Source organism: Ornithorhynchus anatinus, chromosome 19 (assembly GCF_004115215.2).
Source record: "Ornithorhynchus anatinus isolate Pmale09 chromosome 19, mOrnAna1.pri.v4, whole genome shotgun sequence".
NCBI lineage: Eukaryota > Metazoa > Chordata > Mammalia > Monotremata > Ornithorhynchidae > Ornithorhynchus > Ornithorhynchus anatinus.
The window spans coordinates 23,555,214-23,582,715 of record NC_041746.1 but is presented as its reverse complement, the minus strand read 5'-3'; the positions used below and the strand labels follow the sequence as shown (position 1 = coordinate 23,582,715).

The window sequence follows — 27,502 nt, the reverse complement described above, 5'->3', positions numbered from 1 at the left end:
ACCGCTTAAATAAATGTGTTTTCCTTTATTGCCTGTAGTTTTTTGTTGCTGTTGCTGTCACTCCTTTTCATTTAGCGACCATAGGATTTTTCTGTATTTTGTTTTAGTTGGTATAAAGATAGCATTGCTTTGAAAAATACAGAAAATAGGGATGTAAGTTTCATTCGTTGTTCAGAAAAAAGGCCAACAAGGAAAACATTCCTTCAGAGGAAGCAAAAAACTTGAGAAGCAGCATGGCCCGATCGATAGATTACTGGCCTGGGAGTCAGGAGGGCCTGGGTTCTAATTCCGGCTTCGCAGTTTATCTGCTTTGTGACCTTGGGCAAGTCACTTGACTTCTAGGGGTCTCAGTTCCCTCATCTGTAAAATGGGGAGTAAGACTTTGAGCCCCATGTGGGACAGGGACTGTGTCCAACCTCGTATCTAACCCCAGCACTTAGAACGGTGCCTGGCACATAGTAAGTGCTTAACAAGTACCATAAAAAAAAAAAAAGGAAAACCCTTCAGATATTCTTTTTTGTTCCTAAGGTGGCAGCGTCTCTTTTTATTAATCCTTCTTTGATAACTCCGGACACGTTAAAAATATTTCAGTCACTTGCTTTGTGTGACTGGAATCCATTATGTCCTCTTAGGGTTTGAACTGTAACGTCTTTTTCGCTATTTCATTTCATGTTCATCTGTATGTTTCTGTGCTTAATTTAGCTCATCCAGCTGATTCTGAGTCACCTTCCCCTACCTGATCTGTGTCGATTAGCACAGACCTGTAAGCTACTGTTCCAGCACTGCAGCGATCCACTGCAGTATACCCACCTCAACTTGCAACCTTACTGGGCAAAGCTCAATGACGCGTCCCTGGAATATCTGCAGACCCGCTGCTCGCTTGTCCAGTGGCTGAATTTATCTTGGACCGGAAACAGGGGCTTCATATCGGTTGCGGGATTTGGCAGGTCAGTGTGCTAACACATCGTCATCAATGGTATTTGTTGAGCACTTATTATATGCCGAGAATTGGACTAAGCACTTGGGAAGGTAATAATAACAACTGTGGCATTTCTTAAGCACATACTATGCTCCGTACTAAGGGCTGAGATAGATACCAGATAATCAGGAACACAGTCCGTGTCCCACATGGGACTCACAGTCTCGATCCCCATTTTCTGGATGAGGTAACTGAAGCACAGAGACAAGGTCACACAGCAGACAAGTGGTGGAGCCGAGATTAGAACCCAGGTCCTTCTGACTCCCAGGCCTGTCTTCTAACCACCAGGCCGTGCTACTTCTCCGTTCGTGGTTGGCATGACCCATTCAAGGATTTATTTCCATTAAAATGAAATATCTTTGACCGTGCACTGAAAATCAAAGAAGAAGAAAAACGAGGAGAATGATCTTGACACACTGTCACTCCCAATGGCTTTTGACCCCGATTTTGAAACAGGTTATTTTTATTCCCATTCCCCAAGGAGAAAGTGATTTTTTTTTAAAAAAGTCTTTCCCGTATTATGTTGCATATATGAATAACGTATCTTCAAAACTATTTCCAAATCAACTCCATCCCCCAAATGTGATTTGTCAGAAATGGAAAACAATTTATTACAGAGCATTTTTAATTAAATCTTAATTACATGTGCAATGCATCGCCCAAATTTAGAAGCTCATTTAAACTAATTATATTGAAAATGCAATTGCACGCTTAAGTAGGCGACCACACTTTCAGACCTACCCAGGTGCTTCTTCCCCCATCTACTTAGACGCTTGGTTTCTTTGCTATTAAGTTTCACCTGTTCAATATTGAAAGGTTGCCCTAGTACACATTCATATGGGAATGTCGCCACCATTTTGTTTTCCCCCCTCCTATTACATACAGGTGTTTTTCACTGAACCTACTGATGTGTTTCTGGGTTCATTTGATAATGAAATCTTGTAATTTTCATTAAGGGAAATAAGGAAGGGTTACCGAGGTTAGAAAGTTTGGGAAAATTTCCTGGTTTGGGGATTTAAAGTATCGATAATAACAGCAATAATAATAATCGTGGCATTTGTCAGGCACCATACTGAGCGACGCTGGGATGGATACAAGCGAATCGGGTCGGACACAGTCCCTGTCCCTCGTGGGGCTCACAGTCTTAGTCCCCATTTTACAGATGAAAGAACAGAGGCCCGGAGAAGTGAAGTGACTTGTTACACAAGCAGACAAGTGACAGAGGTGGGATTAGAACCCGCATCCCAGGGTCGTACTCTAGCCCCTAAATTCCTTTTGAGCCAAATGCGAACTAATATATAGACTGTAAAATATGTGTATATATATGCATATAAATATATGTTTATAAACAGTATTTCATTCATTTAGATTATAATTTTCTCGAGTTTGAGGAGAGTGCTAGGTTTGGGCAGTTGTTTTCAGCACGTTTAAAGGCTTGGCAAAGGGTGCCTCGAGGAAGACTTAACCTCCCCAAACTATGTCGCTATTACTCAATTTCTAATCATTTCCCAGTAATAATAATAACTGTGGAATTTGTTAAGCGCTTACTGTGTGCCAGGCACTATGCTAAACACTGGGGTGGATACAGGCAAATCGGGTCAGACACAGTCCCTGCCCCCCCGAGGCTCACAATCTTAAATGTCTATTTTACCGCTGAAGTAATTGAACCACAGAGTAGTGAAGTGACTCGCCCAGGGTCACGCTGCAGACAAGTGGCAGAGGCGGGATTAGAACCCAGGTCCAGTAAATTAGTGAGGCCAGGGAGACCTAAGTGTGGGCCTCATGGGAACGTGAGTACAAACAGAGACCAGAGCCGGGATTAGCTGATTATCAGTTGCCAGAGTGATCTGAGGCAAACTGATTGAAATCCCATGGCTTCACTGGTATGTCCCATGATCTTTGCTGCAGCAACCCAAAACGTGCCCTGACTCCTGTTCTATCAATCGATTGTATTTATTGAGCGCTTACCTTGTGCAGAACACTGAACCAAGCGCTTGGGAGAATAAAATAAAACAGTGTCAGTAGACACGTTCCCTGCCCACAGCGAGTTTACGGACTAGAAGGGAAACCAGTCTCCCAACCTAAAACTGGCTGGGTTTGGGACTTTAAAGGCCTTTTTTCTTATAAAACAGTTTCCATGGACACTCAGTTTTTCCGTAATATATGTTTTCACTCGACGATTTGGAAAGAACGCTCTTAGAGAATTAGGATACATTGTTCTGACATTATATGTCCGTCTGAATAGAATGCAGTTATGAAGACAGGAGAAGCAGTTTTCTGAAGGAGCACAGATCAAACCAGGGGTGCATGTAAAATGTACCCCAGTTTTTCTTAGATGGGTTACATTAAGCTTGTGCCCCCCACATTATGAGAGCTAAATATATGTGCGAGGAGAAGATATTTTAGTAAATAATCTTCAGTACATTTTCAAGTGCTTTTATGGTTTTTGAAAGTTTTTACAACACTAGGTCTCCAAATCTCTATCCGACATTTTGTGGAAACATGCCTTTGCCGTAGATTATAAAAGTTGGGTTGTTGTTTAGTAAATGTGTGTCAATCGATGGTATTTACTGAGCGCTTACTGTGCTCAGAGCACTGTACTAAGCGCTTCAGATTGTACAAGACAACAGAGTTGGTCAACACGTTCCCTGCTCACAACAAGGTATCGAAAAGGTTCCAGGTTTTGAATGCAAATGCCTCTGAAATCTATTGGATTTACCAGACCCGTTGACATTCCTTCAACCATGAAGCCCCTGCCTTTAAAGCGAAATTAGAATTTTCTTTAAAAAAAAATCACTCAGAAAACATTTTTTGAAGGAACAGTTGTGCTTCCTGATTGCCGTTGGTCCTTTTTTCGTGACTACTCAACTGCTAGTTGGGATTTGTCGGCAGCATTCCCAGAATAAATAATAAATATGCAAAGCTTGATTATTAATGAATAATCTATGGGTAAGCCTGGTCTGCTTATGCTCATTACTGTGAACAAGATATATTTATAATAATTTTAAGAAAGAGGAGTACTTTTTCCCAACTGGAGGTATGTATTAGATGTTGTGTATTTCCTACAAGAGTGCTTGGCAAAGATTGGCGTAGCCTCTTTTTGTTAATGAGAATCCTTCGTTATGCAGCTAGAGTATGGTGTATTCACAGACTAGAACTCTTGAGAAGGGTATTCCTCCCTTTAACATCCCACTAATCCTAAAAATATATGAAGGAAACTTTCTGCTCTTTCTGATTTTGTATCCCCAGAAAAATTAGGTCAGTAATGTTTCATATAAATACTGGTTTAGTGACTTTAATGCTTCCCTTCCTGTGTCGGGATGGTGGGAAGCAGCATGGATTAGTGGATAGAGCATGGACCTGGGAGTCAGGAGGTCATGGGCTTTAATCCCGGCTCTGCCACTTGTCTGCTGTGTGTCCTTGAGTAAGACAGTTCACTTCTCTGTGCCTCAGTTGCCTCATCTGTAAAATGGGGATTAAGACTGTGAAAACTTTGCCCCGGATTTTGCTGAAGTCTGTTGCACCTAAGTGTCCACATCTCTACCACTCCCTTCTCCTTTTCCTATCCTGCCATTTTTGTTTTCTTTAAGTGGTTAAAAGCTTACTATGTGCCAGGCCCTGTACTATGTCCTGGGGTAGATTCATTCATTCAGTAGTATTTATTGAGCGCTTGCTATGTGCAGAGCACTGTATTAAGCGCTTGGAATGCAAGCTAGTCAGGTTGAACACAGTCCACGTCCCACATGGGGTTTATAGAATTAATCCGCATTTTACAGATGAGGGAACTGTGGCACAGAAAAGTGAAGTGACTTGCCCAGGTCACACAGCAGACAAGTGGTGGAGCCGGGACTAGAACCCGGGTCCTTCCGACTCCCAGGCCCGGGCTCTATCCACTAGCCAACTCTGCTTGCTCAATCTCACCTTCTGTCTCATTATACAGCTTCTCTGCTCTTGTATCTAGAAGATCTTCAGGTTTATTTAGGGCAGCCTCCGAATAAACTCTTCACTTCACCAATTCCCCATCTCATTTGAAATTTCATTTAATTTGGAAACCCTTTGGGGATACAGTTTGATTATAGATGTCGTGCCTAATATACAAGGCATCATCAAAAATAATATATGCTCGGAACAGGATGCACTGTGATCCGGAGATTGATTATATGTCACGGGCCTGGATCGCCTATCTGATTTCACCACTGGCTTCTTTAACCTTGATGAACTCTTATTCTTTGGAACTGTAAAGTTGTGACCTAGTGGATCGGTCACCGGCCTGGGTGTCAGAAGGACCAGGGTTCTAATCCGGCTCCGCCATTTGTGTGCTTTGGGACCTTGGCCAAGTCACGTCACTTTGCTGGGCCTCAGTTCCCTCATCTGTAAAATGGGGATTAAGACTGTGAGCTCCAAGTGGGCCAAGCGCTTAGTACAGTGCTCTGCACACGGTAAGCGCTCAATAAGTACGACTGAATGAATGACAGGGACGGTATCCCACTAAATTAGCTTGTATCTGTCCCAGTGCTTAGTACAGCGCCTGGTAGCGGGTCCACAGAGTTTTACGTTCAGGGAAATGGTATGAAAAAGTGTGGCTTAGTGGAAAGAGCATGGACCGGGGAATCAGAGGACTTGGGTTCTCAGCCTGGCTCTGCTACTTGCCTGCTGTACGACCTTGGGCAAGTCACTTAACTTTTGTCTGGGCCTCACTGTCCTCATCTGTAAAATGGGGATTAAATTTCTCTTCTCCATCGCTACTAGATTATGAACCCCATCTGGAAATGGGACTGTGTCCGAGCTGATTATCTTATCTCTAGCCCCGTGCTTGGTTTGGTGCTGAACACATAGTAAATACTTAGCACATAGCACGTGAAAATAATGATAATTTTATTATCGGTATTATTATCCTTTGGTGAACGCACTCTTATCTGAGACTGAATCGCTCCTATGAAGGGAATAACCCGGTACATTTAGTAAAATGACTTCTTCAGGTGCACTAATATTCTGAACAAATTCTAATTTCCTCTAATGTGTTTTCCATCCTAGAGACTTATTTAACGGAGCAAAAGCATCATTTTTAGCTTTATCGGAAGAAAGGTCTTCTGTAAATATCATCAAAATGAATATTTTATGAAAGGCAACACGATGCATAGCACTGTAGTACCTTCATTGTAGAAGTCAATATTTCCTGTAATCTGAAAGTTACGTTCCTGAAGAACGCCATGTTAAGGAAAATTCACATTTTATAACTCTTAAGAGCCTGATAATGATAATTATGGTATTTGTTAAGCTCTTACTGTGTGCTGGGCATACCATAAACATGCACACACTCATTTCTTCCAAAACCGGGTCACATTCTGTGCAGACGTAGTGTCAGCAGAATGTTCTCTGAACCTCCCTTCATGTCCTCTCCATAAGGTTTAGTTAAACGTATTTTTTTATGGTGTCTGTTAAGCACTTACTTTGTGCCAAGCACTGTACTAAGGCATTGTACGGCAGGTCCTGACCTGTTCAGAGGCTTGACCCAAAGGTTGCCTAATGACTTGTTCTGTGTTTAAGCGACACACAACACGTCTAGGCTGCGGACTGTAAGCTCTAGACTCTAAGCTCATCGTGGGCAGAGAACATGTCTGTTATTTGGTTAAATTGTACTCTCCCAGGTGCTTAGTACAGTGCTGTGCACACAGTAAGGGTTCAATAAATACGGTTGACTAGGAACCCCTAGTAGCTTCAGCAGAATAGAGTGGCTAAGTGCGTTTGCATCAGGACACTTCTCCACCAGTTTAAATGACGTAAGTTAGTGGAGTTTCTCAGATTTCGTTTCTAGAGGTTTGATTTAGTATTCTGTATCCTTTTGGTAAATATTATCTTCAGTATAGAATGTCATTTCCCAGGTGAATAGCAGTAGGAAAGGACATCTTCTAGATAATCATCAAAACATTATCTAACCAAGTAATGCTTACCTTCTAAGAGAAGATTGCTTCTTGCCTAGGAGAAAAGCGCCCCCCCCCTTTTTTTTGAGGGGGGGCATTTATGGTATTTTTTAAGCGCTTACTGTGTGTCGGGCACTGTACTAAACTCTGAATTAGATACAAGTTAATCAGGTTGGACACAGTCCCTGTCCCACATAGGGTTCCCAGTCTTAATCCCCCATTTTACAGATGAGGGAACTGTGGCACAGAGAAGGTAAGTGACTTGCCCAAGGTCATAGAGCAGACAAGCAGCAGAGCCGGGACTAGAACCCAGGTCCTTTTGAATCCCAGGCCCATGCTCTATCCGCTAGGCCACACTGCTCATCTGCTCAGTTCCAGCTTGCCGGTTTATAGAAGTGCAGGCATTAAATTTATTTCTTCAGGTCTATCAGACTGAACTTATTTTGGCCTAACTGGGCACATTTATAATATGTAGATAAATTCCAAGTTACTCATTTTCTCATATAAGAAATGCACACTTCTCCAGGCGTCTGCTTTAATTTGAGGATTCCCAAAGCCTTTACCCAAAACAGAAATGTATTTATCTTCATTAACATGGAAACTATTCCTGACAGATTCCTCAAAGTGTGTGGATCCGAACTCCTACGGCTCGAATTGGCTTGTGGCCATTTTCTCAATGAGACTTGCCTGGAGATCGTAGCTGAGATGTGCCCAAATCTTCAGGAATTAAATCTCTCCTCCTGCGATAAACTACCACCTCAGGCTTTCAACCATATTGCCAAAGTGCGCGCCCTTAAGCGTCTCATTCTTTATCGAACAAAAGTAGAGGTAAGAAGGCTGTTATTCACTTTTATAATTAATCTACTTAGCACGCTAGAGTAATAAAAATGTGCTTAACATTTGGCTCCCTGTCACTGCCTCTTTTTTTCCCATTTTTGGGTATGTAATTTCTTCTTTTAGTTAGCCATTCATTAAAACGTATCGTGCTGAATACAATTTTAGTGCTACTCCAAAATCTCGTTTGATCCAGAAATATTTATGCTGAATTGGTATAAACAATATGTTGCACTTTATTCATAACCTGATTTCCATAACAAAAGACAGTGTCACGGGATGGAGATATTATTTCTTTTTGCATGCGCATGAATTTTTTATGGTGTCACTCATGACACAGTTCAAGGGGTGTCAATTTTTCTGTTTTAAAAATCCCAGGGTAATGATATATCGTTAAAGCATTCAAACACATTGTGGAATTAGTCAGTGCAGAATTCCTCCAACTAGTGGACCTTTTTCTTCACCCTTCTGAAGTACTGAAGGAGTTTTAAAGGTGCTGAAAAATTATTTGAAACTATTTGGTAGTAAATGAAGACCCCCAAGTTTTGTGACACTTATATACCGTAATTTTTGGTGTGTTTAAAAACAACCCAATTAAGAAACTGTCCCTTTTCTAGAATCAAAAAAACATTTGATGGAAGTGTTTTTGCTGTTTATTTAGTGCCTCTAGTATGACTACAGAAAATTCACAAACTACCATCCTGCTATATTTCAATCGCAAGTTTGCAAGGTCTAGCAAAGCAGGATTTTACTTTTGAAATTAGGGAAAATAAATAAAAATAATTTAAAACGGGAGTTGCACCTATCTGCAGTGTGACCTTGAACAAGTCACTGAACTTCTCGGCACCTCGGTGACCTCATCCGTAAAATGGGGATTAAGACTGTGAGCTCCACATGGGACAGGGACTGTGACCAACCTGATTAGCTTGTTCCTGCCCCAGAGCTTAGTGTCCGGCACAGGTACCATTAACGAGCTCATCGGGTTGGGGACAGTCTGCGTCCCACAAGGGGCTCACAGTCGTAATCCCCATTTTACAGACGAGGGAACTGAGGCACAGAGAGGTGAAGTGACTTGCCCAAGGTCACACAGCAAAGTGGCAGAACGGGGATCAGAACCCAGGCTCTATCCCCTAGGCCACGCTGCTTCTCCAGGCACGTCCCGGTGCTCCCGTAGGAGAGAGAAGACTGAGGTAGGTGAACCGCTCATCTGCCGAGGAGTGGACATTCACCCGTCACCATTTATTTTTATTTATCACCCCCTTTTACCTATGCTCTTCTTGGAGTGCTTCAGCCCCTTTTGGGTGCCTAGGTTTCTCTCTTATGGAACCGCCTCTCGCCCCAAACCCTGTGGCCAGTGGAAGGTCTCCCTTTGTCATCCCAGCCTGATTCTGCTCCCGCAGACGAGCTCCGGCTGGAAATGGTGCCCGAGATCCAGTCAGCCACTGAAGCCGTGGCTGCCAATTAGCAAGTCCGGTGCGGGGGAGGCGCTTTCTGTTTGGAGTTGCTTTGCAAGCGAAAATTCCAGACTTAGGATCGACGTTTGGCAGACGTGTAAAACGGTCCTCAGTTTGATAGAGGGTGCTTCAAGTGATTGAAAGCGGGGGGATTTTTTTTTTCTCTGAGCAAGTATGTCAGAGAAAAGTGGTTTCAATGGGTTCAGAAAAATTATTTTCATGTCTAAATGAATGTCTAATAAAGGCTTTATAGATCATTTCCAATCTCTTTAGAGTGTAAAGCACCTTGAGGCCAGGCTACTAACTTTATTGTACTTTCTCAACTGCTTAGTGTAGTGCTCTGCACAGAGTAAGCCCTCAATAAATACTATTGATTGATTATATTTACCTTACCCTGGTACTGATAGATCCATTCTGAGAGAAATCATTAATGAAATCAGCATTTGGGAGCTATTATTATAATGGGAAATAGTAATAGTAACTGTGCTATTCGTTGAATGCTTAGTATATGTTGTGCTAAGCACTGAGGTAGATGATGCAATCAGGTAGAGGCACTGTCCCACTTAAGGCTCCCAGCCTAAGGAGGAGGGAGAACAGGTATTTAGCCTTCATTTCACAGTTGAGGAAATTGAGACCCAGAGAAGTGAAGCGACCTGCCCAAGTTGGCAAACCATGCAAGTGGCAGAGCCGTGATTCAGATCCCCTGCTCTAGACTATCAGCTTGTTATGGGCAGGGTTCGTGTCCGTTAATTCCGTTGTATCAAAACTCTCCCAAGCGCGTCATACAGTGCTCTGCAATGGTAAGCACTCAATAAATGCAATTGTTTGGGATTAATTTCCTGCCTGATAGGCCCATGCTGCTTTCATTCCGGGAAGTGAGAGGATGTTTTTCGACCCATTTCAATAATAATAGTAGTTATTATTGTTGTTGTAATTGCTAAGTGCTTACTATGTGCCAAGCATTGTAGTAAGCCCTGGGGTGGACACAAGCTAATCAAGGTGGGCATAGGTCCTCTACCCTATGGTGCTCACAGTCTGAACTAGAGGAAGAATGGGTATTGAATCTTCATTCTAGAAATGAGAGAACTGAGACACAGAGAAGTTAGTCACCTGTCCTATGTCACACAGCAGACAAGTGGCAGAGTCTGGATTAGAACCCAGATCCCCTGACTCCTAGACCCCTGCTCTCTTCCACTATGTTATGCTGTTCCAACTTTCCCTCTTGTCCCTCTTCAGTCATGTATTCAAGCAGCTGACCTAGTGGATAGAGCACGGGCCTGGGAATCAGAAGGACCCCGGTCTTATCCCAGCTCTTCTACTTGTGTGCTGTGGGACCTTGGGCAAGTCATTTCGCTTCTGTGCCTCAGTTTCCTCATCTGTAAAACAGGGATGAAGCCTGGAAGCTTCATGTGGGACAGGGGTTGTGTCCAACCCAATTTGCTTTTATTCACCCCAGCACTTAGTACGGGGCCTGGCACATAGTAAACGCTTAACAGACACCACAGTTATTATTAATAGGAGTAGTATTTGTGAAAATGCATTGTAGAAAATCTCTGGGTTGGGCTCAGAAAGTGTGGCGCCTCTCACCATCTCTCCTGGGTCCCATAGTGACCTGTTTGCCCCCATGGGCAACTATTCCTCTCAGCGGCTCCTCACATGAGACTCTGGGTCCGGCTTGGCCTCTCTCCCTCACTCATCTGCCCTTCCATCCCACTGCCCGCTCCTTCATCTCCCAGTTGAATTGTCTTAACTCAGTGAAGCTAAAGAACCTCGGAGAGTCCTCTGGGAAAGGTGCCTCTCTCTGCATTTCCAGCGCCCGGTTTCTTCACCGTCCCTAACTTTCCCCTCCCCAGGAGAGAGCGAACATGTATCCAAGCACCAGACTGCCTGAAAACAATGAAAACACGTTCCCCTCCAGCCTGCCGGCAGGGCTCAGGGAAATAATTTTCCTTTCACAAAGGAAGCAGCTCAGCACGGTCGAGAGGCGATGGAAACTCATGTGGGTCTGAGCGTTGAGGGATTTCAGAGGAGATTTACACTCTCTGTAGAAGGAGCTGGGTTGCTTTCTGTTTCCGCTTGAAGACTACCTGCGGCGGATTGATTACCTAGACGGAGGATTCATGATCTTTATCCCGAACCTCAGTGTTGGAAGATTTTGGTCTTTTAAAAAAGTGAGTCATTCAGATGCAAAACTGGGACTATATACCTGTTTTTGAGGTATTTTTATCCTTTATACCCTTTCACGTGGTCCAAGACCTCCCTGCCCTCCTTTTTTTTGTCCAGATCTGGCCCAGCTCACGTCTCAAAGACTAAGAATCTCTCTTCTCCAGCTAACGTCACGCAATAATTCAAAGTAAAGAATTGAACATCCATCTATTCTTTATTTTATTCGATAATGGCCTTTTAAAAAAAGTAAATTAATAGGTTCTTTTATTTGAAAATGCTTGCGACTTGGATCTTTCAGATAAGAAATACTAGTTTGGGTTCAGTTACCAGGTTTGATTTCCTTACAAAATTTGGGTAAAAATGTAGTTTATTTTGGAAAAAAACTAAGGTTCAGTTTGTCTTTCATTAATGATTTGTGTATCTCTATTTTTATTAATTTGCATTCCTGTCTCTCGGTTTGCACTTGGTCATCGTGACTACCTCTCATCCCAGCTTGGATTTATCGCTTTCCCTCTAAATGCACATTTTCATGCGTGCTATTGCATACGACCTGAAATGCCCCAAACTTCTGTCCTTCTGGTGGCAGGCGTGATCCTTTTGGAGCATTGGTGACACTCGGTATCAATCGAGGGTATTTACTGAGTGCTTACTTTGTGCAGAGCACTGGACTTGGAACTCTTTGGGGTGAGAGGAACCACTTAGATACTTCTCTTCAATGCCCTGGCCCCGATATGGATTAAATCGATTTCTCCCTGGCTGTTCACCTATAAGTGCTCTATATATACGATTGATTGATTGAGCCTACAGCGCCCTGGCATTTCTCCAGACTTGGTTAGACCGGAGTGTTAGGTCGTAGGCTCCTTGAGGCCAGGGATCTTGTCTTCTAACTCGATTGTACAGTGCTCTCCCAAGCACTTAGTTCAATACTCCGGACACAATAAGAGTTGAGGAAATATTATTGATTGGAGAGGCGGTGTAGGGGTCCTCAAGGAAGCAGTAATAGTAATAATTGTGGTATTTGTTAAGCACTTACTATGAGCCAGGCACTGTATTAAGCGCTGGGGTAGATACAAGATAAATCAGGTTGGATTCAGTCCCTGTCCCACATGGGACTCACAGTCTCAATCCCCATTTTGCAGATGGAGGCACAGAGAAGTGAAGTGACTTGCCCACGGTCTCCCAGCAGACAAGTGGCAGAGCAGGATTAGAACCCAGGTCCTTGGAAGTCCCAGGCCCTTGCTCTACCCATTAGGCAATGCAGTGATGAAGCAGCGTGAGCAGCAGAGAAGAAGCGTGGCTTAGTGGCAAGAGCCCGAGCTTGGGAGTCAGAGGATGTGGGTTCTAATCTCACGTCTGCCACCTGTCTGCTGGGTGACCTTGGGCAAGCCACTTCACTTCTCTGTGCTTCAGTTACTTCATCTGTAAAATGGAGATTAAAGCTATGAGCCCAATGTGGGACAGGGGCACTGGCCAAACTGATGATCTCCTATCTACCTCAGCGCTTAGTATAGTGCCTGACATGAGGTAAGTGCCTAAATACCATTTAATGAAAGATAGGGCAGAGAAGTGAGGGTTGGTGTCTATTTTGGGGTTTTCTGATTGAAATCTTAATTTGTGGGCCCTTGTAATTTCCTTTTTTGCATTTTTTCTGTCGTATCGCCAAACATTCTTGTGAGCGGACATGTTTTATCAGTTTTACATCTATCCAAGGCCGAGTTCCCTTTTGTATTCTGGCAGATTTCACCTTTCCTTTATTCCTTGTAAAAACGCCTGGATTGGCAAAGCGTCCCTTTGGCATCTTATTCTAGGTCCTTTAGCAAGGTGACCCTTGACTCCCAAAATAAATGAATCTCGTAAATTGGCATCCATCGTGCGGCAAGCTTGCCGTAATTCAGAGAGAAAGGTGTTGACCGAACAATTAACATATTCAAGGATGAGGTAAATGAAACTCTTCTAATGTATGCAAAAACAATAGGATCCGTCTAGAATTCAAACTGGTTTGGAGCTGCAGAACCCCTGAAAAATAGTACTAAGTAAGAAAAAGCTCGCGAAACTTCTGTCCTCAGAGATGATGTCACATCCTTAAATTCAGAGGTCACTGAGGAAGATGTTTCTGCTCAGTTAGGCCTAAGGGGTCAGCTCTCTCCTGGCCCCCAGCTTGGCAGGGTTTAACAAAAAGTATAATCTCCCAAGCGCTTAGTGCAATGCTTTGCACACAATAAGCACTCAGTAAATGTGCTCAAATGAATGCAATCATCCCCGCCCACCCAGCAAAATTGAGTTTGTCTAGCAAGATCAAAATTGGGGCCTGTGGACGAGGGCTAAAGTTCCTGACTACCCTCTATTTGGTATCATAATAATAATAATGATGACGATGGTGTTTGTTAAGCGCTTACTATGTACCAAGCATTGTTCTAAGCTCTGGGGTAGATACAAGGTAATCAGGTTGTCCCACGTGGGGCTCACAGTCTTAATCCCCATTTTATAGATGAGGTAGCTGAGGCACCAAGAAGTAAAGTGACTTGCCCAAAGTCACACAGGTGATAAGTGGCGGAGCTGAAAATTAGAACCCATGACCTGTGATTCCCAAGCCCGTGCTCTTTCATTCATTCATTCAATAGTGTTTATTGAGCACTTACTATGTGCAGAACACTGTACTAAGCGCTTGGAATGTACAATTCAGCAACAGATAGAGACAATCCCTGCCCAATAATGGGCTCACAGTCTAAACAGTCTAGTCTTTCCACTAAGCCACGCTAAGAAGGAAGGAGAACAGGCATCTAACCCCCATTTTACAGATGAGTAAAGGGAGGTACTGAGAAGTGAAGTGACTTGTCCAAGGTCTTACAGGAGGCAAGTGGCAGAGCCGGGATAAGAAGCCAGGTCCTCTGACTCTCAGGCTCTTTCCACAAGTCCATCTCCCTGCATAGGACTTGTTATTAAACCTCTTCATTATTATTATAAGTTATTAAGCCTCTAAATGTCTTCCCCTCTCCTGAAGAGTTCAAAGCATTTTTAATAGGGCAGCATATGAAAGCCTTGTAAAAACATGGGATAATAATAAGTAATTATCGTGGCCCTTACTATGTGCCAAGCACTTTTCTAAGCACTGGAGTAAGTACAAGTTAATCAGGTTGGACAGAGTCCCTGTCCCCCGTGGGGCTCAAATTCTTAATCCCCATTTTACAGATGAGGTAACTGAGGCCCAGAGAACTTAAGTGACTTACACAGAGTCACACAGCAGACACGTGGAGGAGCCAGGATAAGCTGTGCCTCGGCTAAAACACCCTCAACTAATCCTGCAAGTTTTTGAGTTTCCCATGTTTACATTTCTTGGAGAAAAAGATCTAAGGGGGGCCTTGCGGAGCCAACGGAGACAAGATGTCCACCTGTTATCTAGCAGCAGGCTAGAAAACCAAGCGAGTTTTTTGAAAGTCTCTCCTTAAATGGAACACCCGCATCTGCTTTGGATTGCCTCACTCCAAGAAAGATGAAGCCTAAATTGAAAGAATCTAAAGAAGTGACAGAACCAACTGGAGGTAATGCGGGAGCCTGGCGCGCCATAATAAGAGCGGTAAATATTGCCCAGCAAAAACATTTCTTTACATGGACGGCGAGTCTCTGCCCGAGTCCATCAGCTCAGAGGTTGTTGCTGTTATGCTACTTGTTATGATATTCATTAAACGCCTACTAAGTGCCAGACACTGTACTAAGAACTGAGGCAAAGACAAAACATGTCCCTGTCCCACATGGGGATCACCAGTCTTAATCCCTATTTGACAGCTGAGGAAATTGAAACCCAGGACTCCTCCCTCTCCTACGCACCACTTCCACCTGCTTCTTACAGTCCCCTCTCATTGCCTCTTCACTCCCTGTTAATAATAATAATTGTGGTATTTGTTAAGCGCTTACTATGTGCAAGGCACTGAACTAAGCAGTGGGGTAGATGCAAGCAAATTGGGTGGTACACAGTCCCTGTCCCATACACAGTCCCTGTCCCACGTGGGGCTCACAGTCCCAATCCCCATTTTACAGAAGAGGGAATTGAGGCACAGAGAAAGAAAGTGACTTGTCCAAGGTCACACAAAGTGGCAGAGCCAGGACTAGAACCCAGGTCCTTCTGACTTCTCGGCCAGCGCCCTATCCATGAGGCCATGCTGCTTTTCTATGTTGCACTCTCTCAAGCCTTCAGTACAGTGCTCTGCTCACAGTGGGGAATGAGAGATGAATTATTTGTAATTTATTGAGCATCTGCTCTGTTCAGGGAGTTGTACTAGGTAGTTAGGGATATATTTTAATCAATCAGTCCATCAGCGGTATTTTTGAGTGCTTACCATGTGTAGAACACTGCATTGAACTCATGGGAGAGTACAAGTACAGCCGAGTTCGTAGCCATTTTCCCTGCCCACAACGAGTTTACAATTTAGAGGGAGAGACAGACATCAATATATAATTTACATGTATGTGTATAGGTGCTGTGGGGCGAATACCAAATTTTAAGAGTAAAAGATATGGTCTCTGACAGTCAACCAGTCGGTAGTATCTATTAAGCACTTCCTCTGTGCAGAGCACTATCCTAAGCACTTGGGAGAGTACAGTAGAGTTAGACCTGAAGCCTGCCCTCATGGAGTTTATCACCATCATCCATGGCATTTATTGAGTGCTTACTGTGTGCAGAGCACTGTACCAAGCACTTGGGAGAGCACCATACAGCAGAGTTAGCAGACACGTTCCGTGCCCACAAAAAGCTTACAGGGGTGTGTGGGGGGAAGGCCGTTCATAATCTACTGGAGGAGAGAGATACTCAAAGGAATTACAAACTGGAGTAAATGAAGGGATTATGAATTGAAAAGGCCAAGGACACAGTAAGGGAAAGAGTCTTCTGAGTCCCAGATCCAGGCTTTTTCTTTGTGACTTAAAAAAATGTATTGTCCACAGTTGATTAGTTTACTCTTTACTAAATCTAAATTTACCGAATCCGACAGTCTTTCAGAAAATGTTACTTTCCACGAAAAGCACTGTTAATCTGAGGAATCTTTTCAAGTGTCGCATGAATCGCTTTTGAAAAATCCCATCAGGCTCTCCATAGCCTCCCAAAGCCCTCCCTGATATAAGGTCTTCATGGCAACATCTTTTAACATAGGTCATAGGAAACTTTTAAGATGGTAGCTCTAGAAGGCAATGACTTTTAAAGAAGAGCCAAAATGATCATCATTCAGTCTACCTAGATCTGTGGGCTTTTTTTTTTTTAAATTCAGAATTTGCAAATTGGTTCTTGAAGCAAGTGAAGATTTTTCTCCTCTATTTTTCTGTCATACATCTGCTTACTCTATTCATTTCAAAAAAGGGACATTTGGAAACTAGAAAAAAAAAATCAAGCAGCCTTCATGAATATCTGAATGGATATCTTTAATCTTTTCCCTGAAACCCTCAAGAACCACTTTTTCTGCTAAAATTTGCTCTTTGTTTAGATTAAATTACTGGATCAGCATCCTATATAAGGAGATGTAGGGTCCTGAAATAATTTAAAAAGAAAATCTTCTGAATGTGAGTTTAGTTCAGCCTTCTTTAAAAGAAATGATATTTATTAAGCACTTACTATGAACCAGGCACTGTACTCAGTGCAGGTGTAGATCCAAGCTAATCAAGTTGGACACAGTCCCCGTCCCACATGGGGCTCACAGTCTTATTCCCCAATTTACAGATAAGGTAACTGAAGCACAGAGAAGTGAAGTGACTTGCCCAAGATCACACAGCAGACAAGTGGTGGTGCCGGGATTTTCTAATCCTTCTGACTCCCAGGCCCATGCTCTATCCACTAAACCGCTCTGCTTGGCTTTTGCCGGGCAATCCAAAATGGCAAAATAAGCTCTCTATCCATATTTTCCTTCACTTCTTTAATCTCTTCACTTATTCTACTGCAAGGAGCTGCAGAAATTCAGAATATTCTTCTTTTTAGGCTAACACGGTGATTTTTAGAAAGTTTTAGAAATTCACTTGTATTCCTTTTCTCAGCCCTTAATGCTAATTTAATGTGCTTTTGTGTTGACAGTTTATTTTCCTTATGATCTATTTGTTTCATAACAAGGTAATTACACTTCTGTGCATTTCAAAATGACAAGGGAACACACATCTGACACCTGCTCTCCTGTTTCTAATAATTCCAAAGAATTCTGGGTGGGGGGTAAACTGAGAGAGGGGAACAGCAGGGGTAGAAAGGGAACCCCGTGGAATCTAGGTACTCTTGGAACATAATAATAACTGTGGTATATGTTAAGTGCATACTGTGTGCCAGGCTCTATATTAAGCACTAGGGTGGACACAGATCGGGCCGGACACAGTCCCTGTCCCACGTGGGGCTCAATCCCCATTTTCTAGATGAGGGAACGGAGGCCCAGAGAAATTAAGTGACTTGGTCACCCAGCAGACAAGTGGCAGACCCGAGATTAGAACCCATGACCTTCTGACTCCCAGGCCCATGTTCTATCCACTACACCAGGCTGCTTAGTGATTCAGGAAGGGATCCTTTCGAAGGGACCCGAACCTTTCAGATTGAGGCTTCCAATGTGCTCCAAGCTTTTCTCTCCTTCCCTCTGCCTCTAAAACACCTTCACTGTTGGGGGAAGAATTGAGAAGCAACGTGGCCCTAGTGAAAGGAGCACAAGCCTGGGAGTTCTCATCCCAGCTCATCCACTTGGCTGCTGGGCTGCCTTGGACAAGTCACTTCATTTCTCCAGGCCTCAGTTTCCTCATGTGTAAAATGGGGATGCAATACTTGTTCTCCCTCCTGCTTAGACTGTGAGTCCCATTGTGGGACAGGGACTTATTCTCCTGGATTTACCCCAGCGTTCACTATATTTGGCTTCCAGTGAGCACTTAATAAATGCCACAGTTATCATCATTATTACTCAAAGCAGCTGCTACCCTGTAGGACTTAGACTGGGAGAAGCAGCGGGCTCTAGTGGAGAGAGCCCGGGCCTGGGAGTCAGAAAGACCTGGCTTCTAATCCCAGCTCTGCCACTTGTCTGTTGCGTGACCTTGGGCAAGTCCCTTAACTTCTCTGTGCCTCAGTTCCCTCATCGGTCAAATGGGGATTAACACTATGAGCCCCATGTAGGACATGCACTGTGTCCAATCTGATAATCTTATATCTAAGTGCTTAGTACAGTGCCTGGCACACTTTTTAAAGAATTTTTTAAATGGTATTTGTTAAGCACTTACTATGTGCCAGGCATTCTACTAACAAGTACATAGTAAATGTTTCCCAAATATCAGTACAAGAAAAAAAAAAATAAGGAAAAAAGACTTACCCCTTCAGGGATTCCTGAATCAGCTCCGGAGCTACAAGTCAACCTCAGCTCTGCCCGGACAAAACTGACAGGATTTGCCATTTCACCTCTGTGGTTCAGCTGGAGATGATTTAATAAAGGAAAGGGAAGTGTTGTCCTGTCAGGGCAGAAGTGGAATCAGAGGAACCTAATTTTCTAAATTACCGTGGATTTCAGTTGTTGGAAATTTGCCTAATTGCATATTTTTAAAACCTCCTAGATGAGGCTTTTGGAAGTATGCAATAACATCTTTTGCTATACATACTAATATTCTTTGAAATACTTTGAAGATCCAACTTTGGCCTTGTGTTAAGAGCCTTCCCCAAACTCCCACTTCTCCAAGACATGGAGCTTTTAAGAACTGGAATTAGAAACAGCTGATTTCCTTCTTGGGGATTTTTTTTTTCCCCAGGAAAATCCTTGGGATGAGAAGCAGAGTGGCCTAGTGGATAGAACAAAAGTGTTGGGAGTTAGAAGGCTCTAATCCCACTTCCACTACTTGTCTGCTGTGTGACCTTGGGCATTTCTTTGCCTCGTTTCCCTCATCCATAAAATGAGAATCGAGGCTGTGAGCCCCATGTGTCCCACATGTGGATTGTGTCTAATCCGATTAGCTTGTATCTACCCCGGCACTTAGTACAGTACATGCCACATAGTAAGCACTTAACAAATGCCATTTAAAAAAAATTCCTCGGTCTTTATTTTCTAAATTAGATTCGGTGTGTTCAGTTTGCATGAAAGATTGTATTACAGAAGCCAGAAGCCAAATCAATCAACCAGTAGGCATTGAGTTCTTACTCTGTGCAGACCATAGTACTAAATGCTTGAGAGAGTATTATAGAGTTAGTAGATTTGCTCTCTACCCTCGAGGAGTTTACAGGGGAGGTAAGCAGCGAAATAAATTATAGGTAGGGTAAGCAACCTAGTGTAAAAATATGTATATAAGAAGTGCTCTCGAGGAATAGAGTACATAATCGCTTAAGTCCTAAATTTTTGAGTACCTAACTCCAGCGAATTATCCTTGGGGATTGCTTATCTGAATCTTGAACATCTGAAGTGAGAAGAAGGATGCTGTATTTTAAGCAAGATATTTATATATTCATAAAAGAGTGAATTTCAATTATTTCCAGCTCTGCTGAAAATTAAAAGAAGGTTCTACTGAATCACTTCAGTCCAGCCGCATTCTTTACTTTTGGAAGCAGGCAATAAGACATAGAGTATAGGTACTTTTTTTGTGGTGGGCGGTGGGAGGTTCAAAACTATGGGCCAGGCACTGGGGTAGATACAGGCAAATCGAGTTGGATACAGTCCATGTCCCACATGGGGCTGACAGTCCGGAGGATGAAGTGACCTGCCCATGGTCACACAGCAGACAAGCAGCATAGCTGGGATTTAGAACCCAGGTCCTTCAGACTCCCAAGCCTGTGCTGTATCCACAAGGCCGAGCCGCTTCTTTTGTTCCAAAATCACGATGACCTTGGGTTCCACAGAATTATTTTTAGGTAAATTTTCACTTGTGGGAGAGAGGAGTGTGGAGTAGAGATTTTCTCCCCAGTAGAAAATCTCTGTAAAATATAATGTTGGGATTAGGAGTAGTAAATTGGGGTTTTCTCTGAATGCTTCTCTCAACTTTTCAAAGCAAAAAGACTCATCTGGGGTAGGAATAGTTACCCCCACGTCACTTATTAGTGATTGGAATCAGAGTACAATATTTAGGGATGGCACTTTGGGGGCATAAGTTTTTTTCATTTTCATAAATACCAATTACCAATTCACAGCATCAGAGGATATAATTACAACCTTTTTTATGTTTTTAAAGCCTGTTAAAGTATCCAATCAAGCACCCACTGGAGAAAACATTCAAATAGGCTATAGTCTAACGTATTTTTTGCAATTGCGGGAGAAGATTTGATTTTAGTTTTGGAAAATACTCCCCTGTTATACGTGTAGCGCTTTTTCTGTGATAGTTCTCTTGAGATTTACAGTGCTCTCCCACTTTTCAACAAGGAAGCAGCGTGACTTGGTAGAAAGCGTATGGGCCTGGGAGTCAGAGGACCTGGATTCTAGTCCCAGATCCACCACTTGTCAGCTGTAGGACCTTGGGCTTACACTTACCTTCTCTCTGCCTCAGTTTCCTCATCTGTAAAATGGGGATTAAATCCTACTCCCTCCTACTTAGACTGTGAGCCCCTTGTGGGACAAAGACCTATCCAACGTGATAGTGTTGTATCTACCTCACACTTAATACAGTGCTTAGCACATAGTAACTGCTTAACAAGTACCGTGGCGGGGGAAAATAGCATTTTCTTCTTGCTATACATGCTCTGGTCAAGTTTCCTCCTCTGTAAAATAAGGATTCAATACCTGTTCTACCTTCCGTTTAGACTGTGAATCCCATGTAAGGCCTGATGATCTTGTTTCTATCCCAGCGTTCAGTGCAGTGCTTGGCACACAGTAAGTGCTTACAAATACCGTAGTAATTATTATTATTTTGATGAGGACAATTTCTATAATATAAATAACAGTGATGATAACTGTGGTATTTGTGAAGCAGTTATTGTGTAAATTCATAATGTAATTATTGGCATATATTTAAATTGCCACGGATCATGTAAGTTAATTGTGCTTTTATCACCTTTAAGGACTGTATTTATATCATTTTGGTCAGTTATTTGGGGGTCTTAACAACACATCAGTGCACGTTACATCCTCTGAGAGACTCCAGTGTGTTTAGCACACTTCCACTCAACGGTCTTTTGACAGAACCAATGAAGAGCTCCGACCAGGGGATTTTCGGGCACTGAAATAAAAACTGGCTTAATCCCTAGGTGGTAGCGATGTTCTTCAGATACAACCGCTGGCCGTTCACACTGTCACACAGATATGAAATGAAGACTCTTAAAATCAATCCAGTCGGCAGGTCCAGGGGCTCAAATCTCTTCGCCCGCTCCCGGAACCGGACAGAGCCAAGCTAGAAATCTCTCGCCGATTAATTCGTATCGACCCCAGCGTTTAGAACAGTGCTCGGCGCCTAGCGGCGGGGCCCGGATGGCTCCCGAAGAGCCTTATCAGCAAAGAGAACCCTTCGCCGTGGAAGTCAGCGACCCGGCCCCGGGATGGCCGCTGTCCTTGGGGCAGGTCACCGGCCCGCCCGACCTGGTTCAGACCGACCGGACTCGCAAATGGCCACCCGGCGGGAAATGAACCGAGAGGTCGTGGGGAATAGAAGCGTCCTCGAGGCGCGCGAAACCGTATCCGAGGGGACCGAACCCAGAGACGTGAAATGACTGACTCTGAGGCAATCAATGGGGCAGCCTCCCCTCCGGGGACTCATTAAATGGCATTAGCCGGGGCCGGAACTGGGGTTGGGAGCGTATTTCCGGGAGAGCGGTGACAGACTTTAATGTCTAATTGACCTCTTCTCTTTGTTTCACTTTCCACGTTTGCCTCTGATGCGATTCCCAATGGCAGCAAACCGCTCTGCTCAGCATTCTCAACTTCTGTCCGGACCTGCAGCACCTCAGCCTGGGGAGTTGTGTGATGGTTAGTGCCTGCCTGCTTCCTTCCTCACAGAGACAAGCTTTCCCTCTCTTTCCCCCTCACTCTTGTCCTCACGCTCATTTTTTTCCCTCTTTCTGCCTCTCCGCCTTTCTGCACCTTCCCCCCCGGGCCCCCCACACACCTCTCCCCTCCGTGTCCCTTCTCTCTCTCTCTCTCCGTGCCTCTTCTAGGCACAGCCTTCTTGAACAACTCCTTGAGCAGCACGACTCTGGTCACATATCACAATTGGCTAGAACCTCTGGCTTTAGTCAAGTTAATCCTGCAAAATAAAGCTGCAAAACTCCAGAGGTGATGGGTGGCCCATAACACACAGGCCCTGCTGTGTGACCTTGGGCAAGGCACTTCATTTCTCTGTGCCTCATCTGTAAAATGAGGATCATATCCTTCTCCCTCCTATGTAGATTGTGAGCCCCGTGTGGGACAGGGACTGTGGCCAACCTGATCAACTTGCCTCGAGCCCCGTGCTTGGAGCAGTGGTTGGCACATAGTAAACACTGAACGTTGTCCTCTTCCAAGTGCTTCGTACAGTGCCCCGCACACAGTAAGCGCTCAATCAATACGATTGACTGCGAACTATTATTATTATTATCATCACCTATGAAGAATCATCTATTTTTTTATGGCTTTGTTAAGCCCTTACTAGGTGCTAGGCCCTGTACTTAAGCACTGGGGTAGAGCCAACCTAATCAGGCTGGACACAGTCCGTGTCACACTCACGGCTCACAGCCTCAATTCCCATTTTACAGATGAGGCAACTGAAGCCTAAGTGAAGTGACTTGCCCAGAGTCACAGGGCAGACAAGTGGCACGGCTGCCTGCGTATCCGTAGATAGCATGGACAGAACACCTACATTAGTGTTACAGAGCCATTTTGGAAGGGTGTCACTGAAAAGGACATTCACGTTGAGCTAATTGGTCCAGTTTTCCAATGTATTCGTGATATTGCTAACGACAGGTTGGAGTGTTTTGTTAGTTCCAATATGGAAAGAATGCACATCCTTAACTGATCGAGAGTTACAGTGTCAAGCTTTCGACCTACCCTTTATTTTCTCTCTCATCAAGTTTGCAAGCTTTTTATGCTGTACTTACGATAGATCGTTTGTCCCTAAACCCACTTGCTTCCACGCTCATCTGTCATTGGCGGATGCTTCAATCAATCAGTCGTATTTATCGAGCGCTTACTGTGTGCAGAGCACTGTTCTAACTGTGAGTTCATTATGGGCAGGAAGCATGTCTGCAATTCTGCGGTACTCTCCCAAGCTCTTAGTACAGTGCTCTGCACATAGTAAGCGCTCACTAAATGCAATGGATGGATTGATTGTTGGAGAGAGTACAATACAACAGAGTTGGTAGACATGTTCCCCGCCCACCATGAGTTCACAGTCTAGAAGGAGCTTGCCTTATTGGAGGAAGAAATGGCCCACAAGAGAAAGCCACTTTTAATTTTGAAATTGAGAAGGATTTAAGGCATTTCAGTATATTAAGGTATCTGTGGCCCCGAAGCAGCATGGGCCAAGTCTGGGAGTCCCAAGGACCTGGTTCTAATCCCAGTTCCACCACTCGTTTGCTGGGTGACCTTAGGCAAATCTCTTCACTTCTCTGGGCCTCACGTTCCTCATCTGTAAAATGGGGATGAAGACCGCGAGCCCCATGTGGGACAGGCACTGTGTCCAACATGATCCACTTGTATCTACACCAGCGCTTAGCACAGTGCCTGGCACACAGTAAGTGCTTACCAAATACCACAGTAATTTCTCTTTTTATTATTACGTTAAAGCAAGAGGGCAACCCTAAGTACAAGCCCCTGACAGATTGGGCTTCTATTCACCACCATCACCATCAGTGGTATTTACTGAGCGCTTACTACCCGCGGAGCACTCCGTGGCTTAGTGGATAGAGCACGGGCCTGGGAGTCAAAGGACCAGGGTTCTATTCCCGGCTCCGCCACATGTCTGCCTGGTGACCTTGGGCAAGTCACTTCACTTCTCACTTCTTGAGAAGCAGCGTGGCTCAGTGGAAAGAGCACGGGCTTCGGAGTCAGGGCTCATGAGTTCGAATCCCAGCTCTGCCACTTGTCGGCTGTGTGACTGTGGGCAAGTCACTTAACTTCTCTGTGCCTCAGTTCCCTCATCTGTAAAATGGGGATGAAAACTGTGAGCCCCACGTGGGACAACCTGATTCCCCTATGTCTACCCCAGCGCTTAGAACAGTGCTCGGCACATAGTAAGCGCTTAACAAATACCAACATTATTATTCTCTGGACCTCCTGTAAAGTGAGAATTGAGACTCTGAACCCCACGTGGGAAAGAGACTCTTTCCTGCCCGATTTGCTTGTATCCACCCCAGCGCTTAGAACAGTGCTGGGCACAGATTAAGCACTTGATGAGTACGTTTATATGTGTGTATATACTAAGCGGTTGGGAGAATCCAGTCCGAAAGAGCGGGCAGATACGATCCCCGCTCACCACGGGCTGACGGGCGAGGTGGGGGGGAGACAGACACGACCTTAAAACTGTCAACCGCTGCCAGGTGGAGGACTACGATGAGATCACCAGCGTTATGGGCGCCAAATGCAAAAAACTGCGGACCCTGGACCTGTGGCGTTGCAAGAACGTGACGGAGAGCGGGATGGCCCAGCTGGCGGCCGGCTGCCCGCTCTTGGAAGAGCTGGACCTGGGTTGGTGCCCCTCTCTCCAGAGCAGCACCGGCTGCTTCGCCCGCCTCGCCCGCAAACTCCCCAACCTGCAGAAGCTCTTCCTCACGGCCAACAGGTCCGTCTGCGACACCGACATCGCCGAACTGGCCAGCAACTGCCCCCGCCTCCGCCAGCTGGACATTCTAGGTGAGGTGGAGGTGGGGGCCGAGGGCTCACGCGTCGAAGCGGGAGGGAGAGATGGGCTTTAATCCGAATTTCACAGGTGCGGAAACTGAGGCCCAGAGAGGCAGAGAGTCCAGCCCGGGGTCGGTCAGTCAGTCGATCGTATATATTGAGCGCTTACCGAGTGCAGAGCACTGGACTAAACGCTTGGGAGAGCAAAATACATTAATAGACACAGTCCTTGCCCACAACGCGGGTGCCATCTGAGTGAAACCACAGGTCCGGCACCAAGTGAGGACCCCCTTGTCGAAGGGAACGGGAGAAAAGGTCTTTAACCTGAGTTTCACAGGTGATGAAACCGAGGCCCAGAGAGGTGAACTAATCTGCCCTCTACTAAGTACCGGAGAGAGGACAAAAGAACAATAGAACAGGCACATTCTCTTCCCACAACGAACTTACGGTCTAGAGGGGGAGACAGACATGAATATAAATGCGTAATTGATGGTTATGGACATAAGTGCTGAGGGGAAGGGAGACGAATAAAGGGAGCAAGTCAGGGTGACGCAGAAGGGAGCGGAAATAGCCTAACGTTCTACTCCCGGGGGACTCGGCCGTGTGGCCAGAGCTTAAAGCCAAACCCTGGGTGGACCGGAAAATTCCCACCTTGCCAATAAACTCGGTTTCTCCAGCAATCAGGCCACGGAAGCTTCCCTTCCGGCCGCCAATCACGACAGAGGGAATCACTGAGAAGAGTCATTCCGTCAAGTTAATGTATTTACACAGCAGCAGCTGACCGGGCTGGAAGAAATAAAGCGGGAGAATAACGAGACAGCTTTCTCTGCGGTCACACTTGTCCCTTTCAAATTTTCTTTTCACTCAGGGACGAGGATGGTGAGCCCCGCGTCATTAAGAAAATTGCTGGAGTCCTGTAAAGATCTGTCTTTACTCGACGTGTCCTTCTGCTCGCAAATCGATAACAGAGTCGTCCTCGAACTGAATGCCAGCTTTCCTCATGTGTTCATCAAAAAGAGCTTCACTCAGTGATTTTCCCCGCAGCTGATCAGCTGCGGCAGAATTTATCTAAACAAGGTATTTTTGTACAGATTTGTGGTAAAAGAAAAACTATTTTTCAAAGAAAAAGAAGAAAACACAAAGTTTGTGAAGTCAGAGTCAAACTGTAAAGATTTATTGTAACGCTTCTATCGAGAAACATGAATTTGGTGGAAATTTTAATTCCCCTCTACCCGGCAGTTACTTTGTCCTTCGTTATTGGGTGATGTTGCATGTTTTTAACCATCAGCTACAAGTTCAGACTCAAATGGCGGAGCAAAATGGGAAGAGACTCGATTGCCCCTGAAAAAAATATTTTGTGCAGTTCCTACTCTGTAAAAAATAAACGTTAATTTTTTTAAATAATTTGCTAATAGGAGAATACTGGCTCTATTTCTCTATAGTGGGTTCTGACCTTTGGGAAATGGCCTTTAGAATAAGCCCTGGTGATTTGGTCGGAAACATTTTAAATGAAAATTGTTTGAGCTAACTGGGAAAAAAAAACTATTTTCCCTTCGTTGAGGAGGTGCATCTATTTTAAAACTAAAATGTTTGGTAAGAGGTATGAATTCTCCTATGAGTGGTGTAAAGGGATACCTAAAAGAACCCCTCAAGAGTTTGTAGGAAAAGACAAAAAGGAACAAAAATAGTCTTGCTTCTTTCCAATCTGGCTCACCGTATAATGTTGGGGTCAAATTCTTGCTGTCAGATAACTGAAAAGGTGTAGACAACCGAAGAGCGATTTCCTTCTCAAATTTCTGACACTTTGGGTTGTAGTGACTTGCTTCATCTGCTTATCCTCAGAAATTCCTTGAAAATATGTTCCAGGGCAAATGTTGATAACACTTCTTCAGACTGGGTGGTGTTCTGACAGACAAAATCAAGCTGCCCAATTGGGGAAAAACAACTATGGAGCTAGAATTTAGAAGTCGGTTTCAACACTCTGAACATAGTAAACGCTCAATAAATACCATTGGTGGTGAAGCAAAGAGAAGTTAAGGGCGCAGGAACACAGAGCAGGAAAGTGGCAGAGCTGGAATTCAAACCCAGGTCCTCTGACTCTGAGGCCAGGGCTCTGTCCACTAGGCTACGCGGGCTCAGGCTTTTCCTCCCCAGGTCTGGCCCAGCACTGATCACACCATTTTGAAAAGGCTCAATCAATCAAGCCTTCTCGGAGCAGGGCGCTGAAAAACGATGAGGAGAAACTGGAGACCATCACACAAAACTACTGCAAAACAGTGGGAAATGGGTACTAGAAGGAAAAGTGAAGGGAATTACGGACGTTTAGCCCTGGAAAGAGAGGCTGAGGTGAGTCGTGTCTGAGGATCTAAAGCACCTAGGGTGGCCATTTTTTTCCACGCCCGGAACTCCTTATTGTGCCAACTTCAAAAA

At 44.4% G+C, this 27,502-nt stretch overlaps 1 protein-coding gene across 2 annotated transcripts in view; it reads left to right on the top strand.

Moving 5' to 3' along the window:
* The window catches only part of FBXL4 (F-box and leucine rich repeat protein 4), a 46,617-nt gene extending 20,141 nt beyond the window's left edge, over positions 1-26,476 (top strand). For both annotated transcript variants that reach the window (XM_029047287.1, XM_029047288.1), the window contains 5 exons: positions 703-947; positions 7,515-7,728; positions 22,154-22,225; positions 24,772-25,084; positions 25,941-26,476. In XM_029047287.1, the coding sequence (XP_028903120.1) occupies positions 703-947; positions 7,515-7,728; positions 22,154-22,225; positions 24,772-25,084; positions 25,941-26,104 (1,008 nt within the window). In that variant the 3' untranslated portion in view covers positions 26,105-26,476. The remainder of the gene's footprint in view (positions 1-702; positions 948-7,514; positions 7,729-22,153; positions 22,226-24,771; positions 25,085-25,940) is intronic.
* The last annotated feature ends 1,026 nt before the right edge of the window (positions 26,477-27,502 follow it).